Source organism: Erpetoichthys calabaricus, chromosome 6, assembly GCF_900747795.2.
Source record: "Erpetoichthys calabaricus chromosome 6, fErpCal1.3, whole genome shotgun sequence".
Taxonomy (NCBI): Eukaryota; Metazoa; Chordata; class Cladistia; order Polypteriformes; family Polypteridae; genus Erpetoichthys; species Erpetoichthys calabaricus.
This window is the reverse complement of record NC_041399.2, coordinates 188,409,790-188,421,812: the sequence shown is the minus strand read 5'-3', so window position 1 is coordinate 188,421,812 and position 12,023 is coordinate 188,409,790. Positions and strand designations below refer to the sequence as shown.

Here is a 12,023-nt window from a genome sequence, read left to right as displayed (position 1 = left end):
AATCAACCTAATATGACTCACCTTTGTGGCAGCATTTGTAACTGTGACTTAGATGCTTCAAAGTTAAACTCTTTTTTTTCATGTAGTGTTTTGTTATTTTTTCCACCCACGGTTAAGATCTAATACATAACTATGCTTGTTTTCCAATGTAACTGCTAGTTTTCGGGTGATATCAACTAGAGAGGCTAATGCCAAAACCAGTAAAAGTGGAGAAAGCACTCCAGAAGCGAGTGATGAATTGCAGACTGTAAACAAAAACAATATCAACAGGTAATGCTATAAATTAAATGTGTTGCACATTACATGCAGCTAATAATTAACCAATGTTTTAAAAGTTCAGTAAATATGTAAGAAGCTACAGCAGTGGAGAGGAAAACTAAACTCCATTCTGCACAAATTTCAGAGGAAATAAACCTCCTGGACTGACAGTCATTGGGAAACAGCTATGTAAATACATAAAAACTAAGCCAAATGGCTGCTCAGCACCTCCCTGTGTATTGCATAATGTATTAAAATGCCGGCTAGTGTCCATGAATTTTATGGCGTATAGCAAATGTTTAGTGCTGGGCCTATCAGTGATGACACTAATGCCTTCTTTCCACTCTAACGTTCTGTTCCAAATCAGGGAGATTACTAGGTCAAACATACAGCAATGCCAAAAGCCACCACAGGACACTGAGATGAGCAGGAGAATGACAGTACTACATGAGAATTGCTAGAATTATTCAAAGGAAGTATGGATAGCTTCAGTAGTAGCTCTTAAGGAGTAGGCAATGTTAAAATAAATCCATTAACTATTTGTAAAATAATAGCAGGTTTGATTTAAATATGCAACAGGAATCCAAGTCAAACTCACTCTGCATGCTTTTTACAACAGTTTTTTATCTGAGACTTGAGCCAAGATCATAATGCACTAATGCATCCTTTATTTCCTCAGGCAAACCTTTTCTAAAGACTAAAATCAACACCTGGTATTCCGTTTAGTACTTGCTCCTGAAGTCTGGAATTTTACACAATAATTTGAAACAGCTCTTCCTTCTATATGAATATTTATTAATTCATGAGTAAGTCAAATACCACACATTATTTCTGCTATGAATTCAAGTACCACTTGCCTAAAATAAGACTCTTAATACTATCAATGGTGAGTGCCTTGGTGAGTGTTGGTGCACACAAGCTGCCGCTCCTCTCTGTAAATAACCCCTTTCATTGACATCAGAGTTAAACCTCACACTTTGTGCTTCTTTTCACTTCCTCTTACTGTATGTTTTGTTCATGGATGCACATTGCTTCTTTTTGTGTGCAATTTGGATTTATTTTTACGGATTATGTCATGAATGGGTTCAGGGCCTCAAAGACAATTGATCTGAATCTGTGTTTGGCTTACTGGGTGAAACGTTTTTTGATTGCCCACTGCTGCTTGAACATATTTCTTTATATCATGGAGATCTAGGCTCTGGGACAGCTCTGTTTTCTTTGATAAACTAGTACACTGCTGCTGCTGTTTATAAATACTTCAACTGGAAAAATGAACAGTTGTCAATACTCACCTGTTTTTCACAGATGCTGTTGTCCTGCTGACACCTTTGCTTGCCTTTTTGTGTACTTCATGGTTTGTTTCATGATATTTATATGACATTTTTGTGAATTGTTGCCTCTTCACCTTAGTGCTGCAAGCTTCAATGAAGTAAAGCCAATGGTAATAACAGCTGTAATTCCCCACAGCTGTATGTTGGAACCTATAACTGCTGGAAATTATCCTAATGTGGATGTTATAACAGTTTCTACTTTTTTTTTTTAATAAATCAAACCTCCAGTGGCATCAGTTTGTGTTTCTTTTAGACTTTTGCTGCATTGCTGCCACCACTCACCTGTCCTCCCACCATCTCACCTTTCCTGCTGTGCTGTGCTGCCTTTTAGTCAGGTTGCTTATGGCAGAAACCTCTTGGCAAACCAGCACCTTAATTCTGTTAGATCTTAGTGGAGAATTTGATACTGAATGGAGAACATTCTGGGTATCGCTGGCACTGCCCTCCAGTGGTTTAAGTCCTATCTGGCAAATTGGCAGAGTTTTTTAGTCTTGGCAAAAGCTGGTTCATCACAGTGCTGGTCACACAAGGAGTTTCTTACGGTTCTGTCCTCAACCCTCTGCCTCTCTCTATCTACATGCTTTCCCTTGGCCATATCGTTTGTAGCTTTGGACTGAGTTACCATTTTTAGGCAGATGATACTCACATCTATTTCAGTGTTAAAAGTTAAAGTTTGCTCAGCTCACAACCTGCCTCGGTAAAATTAAAAACCTGGATGAAATATAACTCTTTAAAATTAAACTGCAACAAAACCAAAGCGGAATGGCACAGTGGGGCAATGGTAGCACTGCTGCCTTGCAGTCAGGAGACCAGGGTTTGTGCCCTGGCTTCCCCCTGTAGGTTGCTTGTTCTCTTCATGTTTTTGGGGGTTTTCTCCAGGTGCTTTGGTTTCCTCCCACACGTCCAAAGGCATGTAAGTTAGGTGGATTGGCAATACTAAATTGGCACCAGTGTGTGCTTGGGTTATGTGTTCGCCCTTCAATGGATGTGTGCCCTGTCCAGGGTTTGTTCCTGCCTTGTGCCATATGCCAGCTGGTATAGGCTCCAACATCCCTGCGATCCTGCTCAGGATGAAGCTCTTTAGAAAATGACTGACTAATAAAACTAAAGTAATGTTAACTGGCACTCTGGGATGATATTATCATACCTTCTCCTTTTCCAAAGAATCATTTTTGATTCCTCCCTTTCCTAGTTCACCCACATAAATTACATTAAGAAACTTTCTTACTTTCACCTCTGTAACATATCCCATGTGTGATCATTCCTCTCCTTTCCTAAGGCTGAGAAACCTGTCTTTGTTGTTGTTATTTCCCGTATCAATGACTGTATCTCCCTGCTGGCAAATGCCCCTTCAAATCTTTTATCACAGCTCCAGTTGATTCATAACTCAGATGGAAGAGTCTGTACACTGACGCATATTAGCAAGCACATAACAGTTATCCCTCTCTGCCTTCACTGGCTCACCGTATCTTACAGGATTGAATTTAAAAGTCTGTTAATATCCTACAAAGCTTTAAATGGCCTTGCACTAGACCACATCAGTAACCTGCTCCGTCACTATGCTCCTGTTCACCCAATTCTCAGAATCTTGTGGTGCCCAAAATAATCTTTGCTCTATGGGTGAACAGAGCCATCATTTCTGTATCGCTCAGAATTTGGAACAACCTCCCTAAATTACCGTAATAACATTAGCTGATTAAATTATTTAAAAAAAAACAAAAAACCTAAAATACATTAATACATTTGTTCGTGAAGGCATTTAACTTACCCTTGCTTACTGTGACATTCTGACCATTTTTTCAATTTACCATCTCTGTCCAGTTGCTCAGCATGATTTGTGTTTGTATCACAAAGTATATTATTTATTCAGGGTTTTTTTTTTGTAGTATTATGTATTTTTGTGTTTTATTCTGGTTTATTGTCTTTTATTCTATTTTAATGATTTGTATATCCTGTATTTATCATTATTTACCATTTTATAGAAATAATATTTGTATTCAATGTTGTATATGTCCAGTTGTTCTTTCTGAATTTCTCTCAGGTGCTTTAAGAATGGGAATAGCGCTATATAAATGTTTTATTACTATTATAATTTAGTATCAATGAAATGATAAAAATAATCTTTGCTCTGTCTGTGGGAAAAGACATGGATTGAAGTTTAAATATTATCTTACATTGCATGGAAACCCATAAAAGGTAGCCTGTTTACCCTTAGATGAAAGAATGTTCTGCTTTGGGATTTCACTCTAAACTATGGGTTTGGAATTTGGAGAGTGAGACCAAAGTTGCTGCCTGCTCTAAATTATCCATCCATCCATCCATTTTCCAACCCGCTGAATCCGAACACAGGGTCACGGGGGTCTGCTGGAGCCAATCCCAGCCAACACAGGGCACAAGGCAGGAACCAATCCTGGGCAGGGCGCCAACCTACTGCAGGACTGCTCTAAATTATTTACCAGAATATTCATTTAACTCTGTTGAACTTCACATACTATTCCACTGTTCATGGAGAATTTAGAAAGCAATTTCAGATTGAAACTTTTTGGAAGTCATTGAAAGTACAAGGTAAAACCTGTTCCATCCATAAAATGTCTTTAGTATTTGTAATCTGAAAAGAATGTAAAAACATTTGGAATATTTGATTTCATCTTTAAAATGTGTATTATAGATGCTTGTGTCTAACTTATATTCACATTATATGGTGCTCAAATTCAAAAAGACATGCCACAGTTTTTATTTTGTTTTCTTTAAATGCTACATCCCATGAGAAACATATTATTTCCAGATCACTTAAATGATATAAAGAATTGAAGTCATGAGGAGAGCATCTGCAGGTCTTACTACACTTGTGGGTGTGCCTATGTGTATATATTAATATTATGCGGTGTTAAACTGGCAAAAATTGTGAATTTTATGAATTTGGAGACACTGTTCTGTATGTTTGTATGTACTTAATGTGTGTGTACTGAATGTGCTTAAATTCTATGTACTGTAGACTCTGTGGAATCACAAGCAATGCTCCACTTTGTCTGAAAACATGACTGAGAGATCAGCATGGCCAGTACTTAAATGAACAGTGGATGTGCTTGTTTATTATGGTAAAAACTTCACTCAAGACTCATACATGTGGCTCTGCTTTAAGCTGTCATGTTGATCTCATAACATTTGCACAGTACAATACAAAAAAGTACAGTACACCAAAAACACTTGTTCATCAGTTGCACAGATAATTGAATGAGATTAACTGGGACTAAATCATTTGTTTTCACAGAGCTGGGTAGTAAATCTGTCTATCACAAAAGCTGCTTTATTGTGTATAATAACCGTTAATACTGTAGGTGTATGTTACGTTTTCATGAAAGTCACTACCCTAGCCTCCTGGGTTCTTTTTTATTGGTAAATACGAAGAAATGTCCCTAAACAGTACCCTAACGTGTTAATCTGGTTTTACTTATACACTTCACAATATGTACTCCTGGGAACCTCTGTAATGGTAGGCAGCACACTTCTGGGACTGCAGCTTACAGTCAGCTTCCACCACTGAGAGGTCAGAGCAAGTGTGCCCCCTGTTCCCCTTCAGGACCTAGATTACTTAGGAAAAAGACCCTTACCCCCTTGGCAATTGCAAATGTCAGTAAAAACAAAGTTGTTAAGGTGAGATAATAACAGACTTTATTTAATATAAACCTGCCCAAGTTTATTTGCAGAGAAACCAGACATATCAAACAAAAGTTAAACAAATGAAATCATACAACCCAAGGTTCAAATCGATGTCACACAGCAAGCTGCATATCAGGTAGTTTGCCTTGAACAGTTAAAGTAGTTTATACATCATGAGTTGCCCACAAAGTGTTGTAGGTGGTATAGCTTCAGGAGAGAGCAACACAGCAATCTTGAAAAACCAAGAGAATCTAAACAAGACCCCAAAATGCTCTCAAATTCACTTTTATAAAGTACCTTAATGACAGGTCACATAAGATTTACCCAAAATCATGCTAAAATCTGAACAACTAATAACTTATCACTAGTCATGTTATTCATCTAACCGTTACTGCAAAGTTAATACAATGCTAAACTGAAAAGGTCTTAGTCATTTCCCGTACACATTATTTTATCTTAAGCTTAAAGCTCAAGCAATCAATTAACCCTGACACTACACAAGTGGATGCTTGAGGACACATTTAATAATAATTAATAATAATATTAATATTTAATAATATTTCATTTAATAATAATAATAATAATCATTTGTTTTCACATTTGTATTTGCATGTATCCGAGAGGCCTATTTGCATATATCCCATCAGCCCTCACACTGCTTTCTCCCTGGAAAGCACTTATTCATCCCAGCCATGCTGAATCCTTCAGTTTTTTCTTTGAGCTACACCTGTGTATTCTACTCACTTAAAAGCTGTTTTATACATAAAGTAATCCTATTTTCTTATATTAACCATTCCAAACAAAATCCAAAGTATCTATCGCATATAGATGTGTCAACAGAATAGTTCTACTTACAGTATTTGCACAAAGGCTATCAGGCCCATAGCCTAGGATCTGGAAGACGCAGTGAAATAACATGTGACGGTCTTTGTTGGCTCCGTGTCCTTCAGCAGCTATTGAACCTGGGACCATCTGTAGTCATGAACAGAAGTGAGCCAGGGCAAATGAGGACACAAATAGTTAAGAGGAGGTGAAAAGTACCTTGTGCTTTTATTCCATACAAAATCAAACTGTGCAAATCAATTCAGTGCAGTGCTTCTTTCATAAATAAATAAATAATCCAGTAAAATCAAGCATCTGTGGAGGTTAAAGTCCATAATAAAATAACTGGCAGGAGCTGTCCTTGAAAACCAGTAGGAGCTACAGTTCTTCCTTCTCCACCACATCTCTGCTGCTCATCTGGTCTGACAACTGCAGTCAACCTTCACATGGGCATGCATCCTGGCCACCTTATTTGGTCACCTCTAGGGTGCCCTAAGCCCAGCTTGTGCTCCTCTCCAACATCCTGAATACCTGCTCCACCACCACTGCGTGACCTTAAGACGAGAGCCCATCTGGAATGATGGTGGCTCCTGCTCCTAGAGTGCTTAAAAGTATCAATCCTGACCTCATGAGTGCTGGCCACGTGCTCCTTCTGGAGCATCAATCCCAACCTCTTGCCTTCTCACTGTCACAGTAGCTCAGCTGTGCAACCTGCCTCTTCCCTTCACTTTTGATTTAACCCCCCTACCTATTTCTTGTCTTGGTCTTTCTTTTATCCATCCTGTTTCCTGCCCAGGTTCCTTTTTAAACTATGGTCTGGACGCAGGTGCTGCGATCATCCAATCCATGGCATGAATAAAGCTCCTTGAGTGACCCACTCACATATACTCATGAATGTGCAATCAGCCAAGCACCTCAATCAATCCTGGGACTGCATTAGCATATCTTCATTAGCTGTACTCTCTGAATTGTTACTTAAATTTAAAATCGCCTAGCTCCATGGACCTCACCCATCACATAACACCATGTTAGGATTGCAGAGAGATAGTGTCTTCTCTGAATTTTTATGTACATTCCTTGGTGCACAGGTTTAACTACTTGCAGAGATATCACACCATTCATGGTATCAGTTTTATTAGCAAACACTGATCACTCACTAACACTGAATTTGGACTGGTGTTGGGTTTAGTTGGCTTGGATTGCTGTGTAATGGCATTGGCTCATCTTCAATGCAGGGATAGAGACTGTGGTGTCAAATGAGCATAGTAAAATCACTAACACTTTTAAGTGTTTATACTGTATAAACTCACTTTTGGCAGACCCAAAGAAACACTTAAAGTGTTAATGAAATACTTGGAGTGTTATTTTAAAAACTGTTGACTTAATTGTGTGACTGACCTGCCTAGCACCATTATCTAGCAAAACAGTATTCCATAACATATGCCTGCCATCTTTCAGCAGTGCCTACGTGACTCCATGATTTTTGGAAGAACATTTCTGTGAATACAACCTCTTAGTACAAGAATGTTTTGCCAAAACATATATAAAACTCTTATTTTATATGTAGTGTATAGTAAAGTGCAGTATTTTTAATTTTGTTATGTAGGACAATTAAATACATACTTGCATACTACCTCCCATATACATAAAACCACTATGGAGATCAGTAATAATAGTTATGGTCATTATTATTATTAATCTAGCACCTTTATCCAAAGCAGCTTACAACATTTGAGATACAATTGGTTACTTTTGTTTTGTTTTTACAATTGGAGCATGGCAGGTGAAGTGGCTTGCTCGTGCTCACATATTGTGGGTAGCAGGATTTAACCCTAACCCTAACCCAAAACCTTGGGGTTTGAAATCTAAAGCCCTAAACACTACACCACACTGCCTGGTTATTAGGGATGTTTCCGGCAATAAGTGCACATTCTGTGGAAATAGATTGGATAATTTGTTATACTAACTTGTGCTAAAGCCAATCTGCTCCACCCAATATCACCTTTTTGAAAGTTAATATTGCTGCAACAGAGATGCACTGAACATTTTTTAGGAGATTCTAATAATAGGTAATGAGCTGCAATTTAATAATACTAGTCTAATACAGGTAGTTTTAATGTCAAGATTAGTCAGACAAGCATATACATTAGGGGAAGAGTTATCTGTGAAAACCTAAAAATAACCCTAAACTGGAGGGGGATCGAAATTGTTAGGCATACAGTTGATCATTTGAGTCATCGCCTATTTCTCAAATCAATTATTATAACTAATTTAAGAGCTATAAAAAATATTATTGAGGTAAGTATTTTTTATATGGTATAATAGTGGCTTTCATATGAAATATTTATGTAATATGTACTGATGCTTAGAGATTGCCCTTACATCGGCTATAGTGCCAAAGACCACAGAGCAATTGGAGCCTGGGGGGGTAGGGTGTGGTGATGTTTCATATTCATATGGCCAGAGCAATCATAACAGATCTTCGGTTCAATTTTTAATAGTGTATAAGTAATTTTGTGTAGTTGTTCATGTTTAATAATAACTCAGTGAACATGCTACACAGATTCAAACATCTAGCCACCTGTTACCTGAATTCACTTTATCCAGTTGTAAAGGTTGTAGGAAGGCTATCCTAGGAGACCAGTATCAGATACAAGGCAGGAAGCCATCTTGGACAAGGGGCAAGCTCACTGCTTAGCACCCTCAAGTAAACACCCACCCAGTCATACAGGTCCAGTTTAGACTTAGCAATCAACACAACTCCAACAAATTTGGGGTTAAGAAGCAAAACTGTAGAAAAACTTATATGGACAGAATGAGACTGTGCAAATTCCACATTGAAAATAAATTGGCTCACTGGCACTCAGTGTCCTGGTAGCATGAGGCAAAATTGTGATATATATTAAGTGAAATGACTCAAACATATTTCAATAAATGTAATAGGATCCTAATGCTTCATACTGAGTAATGTGGAAATTTATATTCAACGTAGTAATGAATCACTTTACACCTCCTAACTTCATCACAACGTTGTAGCTATCGACTGCATTATGTTTCATTTCACTCCTTACAGAAATCATTTAAATGCATGTTGAATATAAAAAAATTGCAAAAAAACGTATTTATAATATGATATTAAGATTAAAAAGTCAAATGCCTTCTGCACGTAGTTGATTAAGGTGTTGTAAATTTGAAAACCTTTATCTGCAGTTCATAAAATGCTATAAGCACAAAGTGACAGTGAAGTGTTGCTGAAAGTCCAGCCTTACACTTAGTCTCATTATATACTGAGAAATCTGGCACAGAATTCTTGGAAAGCACATGTTTAGAATACATTTTTTAAAAAAGTATATAACATCCAAAATTAACTTTTCTCAACCTTGTTTCCTCTTTTTAAACATGAATATTGTTTCAAATATGGACACACATTTAACTTGCTGCTATGAGTAGTTTGGTGTCATATGCTGGAAAAAGGTCCATCAATCAACCCTCTGAACCCATTTATCCCATCACAGTGTTGTAGGAACCAGAAGCTGTTCTGGCATTAATAGGCACAAACACAGACATCAATTGTAGAGAATGTGTTATTTGAGTGCAGGACACCCCCACACTTTCATGGGCAACCAATTATCCCATACTGCACATCTTTGGGTTATGTGGAGAAACTGGACTACCTGGAAGAAGCCTCTTTTGACAGGAGAGGAAAGTGCAAACTTACATAAATGCTGATAACATCAGGATCTGATTCCTGTGTTAGTGCCCATCCTCGTAACAGAGATGCAAATTAAGGATGAAGTTGGAGTCAGGTCAGCCATTTACTTCTGCAGAAAAGAAGTTCACAACAGTACAAAGATTGTTGAAACTTAAATATTTACAAGGTGTTATATATTTTGTCGGAGACGGCTGTGGGGGTGGGGGGCAACCTGGCTGAGACACCCAGGAGGACCGCAGGAGGGCTTACGCCTTCCCCAGACCATGTGGGGGCGACTGCCCTGGTACCTTTGGGGGCCATGGGTACAGAGCTTTGAAGCTCAACCTTGTAGGGGCCCGTGGTCACCACCAGGGGGCACCCCTATGCCTTTGGAGCCTGGGACTTCAGCACTTCCGCCACACCCGGAAGTGTTGTGGGGAAGAGGAGCAGGGACACCCGGAGTGCTTCTGGGGATGCAGCCGGCACTTCCGCCACACTGGTGCGTGTCGGGGAAAGATTGCCGGAACACACCTGGAGCACATCCGGGGGAATATAAAAGGGGCCGCCTCTCTTCATATTGTGGCAAGAGACAGGTGGAAGAGGACAAGGTCTCAGGAGGAGGCAAGGAGGTGGCCTGAAGAAGATAAGGCATTGGACTGCATGGCCAGGACTTTGGGCCATATATATTAAACACCTTGTAAATATTTATATAATATTTGTTACAAAAATCACATGATTATGATTGGCTTAGAAGATTATAGGATGACCGGTGGCATTTTCATGATTAGTTTTAGTTACCAGGAAAATGTCTTTTTATTGGAAACAAAAACATCTGCCCTAATATTAAAAGAAATTTTACTTGTTGGCACAATCTAAGCACTGACTCTATCTTATCCTCTTTGACTTCCTCTTGTCTCAAGCTATTCATAAGTTATGTTTCTCTGTCATTATCACCCCTCTCTGTTATGCGTCTGTTTCCCAGTACAATCATGGAACCCAACTTGTATACACATACTTCTTAACAAAATTCAAGGACCCTGAATCATAGGTCTCTCAAGCCATGAGTCAGTATCACTACCCACTGTACTCTTTCTGTATTGAGATGATTTACGTAAATCCCTTACTCTGGTGGTTCTTTCAATTTTTTAATTCAGATGTGCTTTACAAAGCATTTTCAGGTAGTTTACAACCATCCATTTGCTTGCTATACTTAGAGGTTTTTGAAGTAAGACATGTTGACATGCTGACTATGCCTTACAGAATAATGTTTTAAAGTAAAATAGTCAAAATACTAATTTGTTCAATGTGCTGGCTTTTCAAATAGAGATCTGTGTAGAGTTTTTAGTTATAAAATAATGTTTCTCTTTTTTTTAGCCCTGGTGTCGCCTTATCACAACTATATACAACTACTTTGTAGTGACCAATTTCTTTTGGATGTTTGTTGAAGGATGCTATCTCCACACAGCTATAGTAATGACGTATTCCACGGACAAGTTGAGGAAATGGGTTTTTCTTTTTATTGGATGGTGTAAGTGGACTGTTCTTTATTACTTCAGATGGAAACAAGGGTAATTTCTCTGTTTGCTTTGTACTAGTCAGTGTCATCGAGAAGCAAGGCTGACAACACAGTATTCAAACAAGGAAACAGCCTGGGGAAAAAAAAACATCACTCGTATTCTCACACTTTTTTAGTGCTAAGAGTCACCATTCAACCTAGTTAGTCTTTGTTCTTTGGTCTGGAAAATAAAGTTCCCAGAAAATTGAATAAAGAACATGCAAACTCCTCACAAAAGATATTTAAACTTGGGTGTCAAAATGGCATTCCATTGTATCACTTATTTACTCTAAAGTCACTCTAAATGATAAAGAGATAAAACAATTGTTACTTTCTTGAATATAGATTATGGTAAGGTGAAATTAAAAAGTAAACTATTTCTTCTGGAGAAGATTTTGTTGAAGAAGCAGACAGTATAATTGTTTACAATCCTAATGGAAACATGACAAGAAACAAAGCAGCTACAAACACAGATTTGATGGTATCCCTATCCAGGGAACATACAGTTTACATAAAAAGAATAAAAGGCAGAATCTATGCATCTAGTGAGATTCATATTACTTTTTTTATAGTTAATTTAGCATTTGTTTATTATCTTTTGAATAAAAATCATGAATACAGACATATAATCTTTTGCATTTTCATTGACTATAACTAATTTTAAAAATCAGTGACTGTAAGTCTGAGATGACCCCATGGCAAATTT

At 37.9% G+C, this 12,023-nt stretch overlaps 1 protein-coding gene across 1 annotated transcript in view; it reads left to right on the top strand.

The window, feature by feature from the left end:
• The window catches only part of LOC114653716 (corticotropin-releasing factor receptor 2), a 245,983-nt gene that overhangs the window by 183,138 nt on the left and 50,822 nt on the right, over nt 1–12,023 (top strand). Inside the window, exon 6 of the mRNA XM_028804182.2 lies at nt 11,137–11,290. Within this exon, the coding sequence (XP_028660015.2) occupies nt 11,137–11,290 (154 nt within the window). The remainder of the gene's footprint in view (nt 1–11,136; nt 11,291–12,023) is intronic.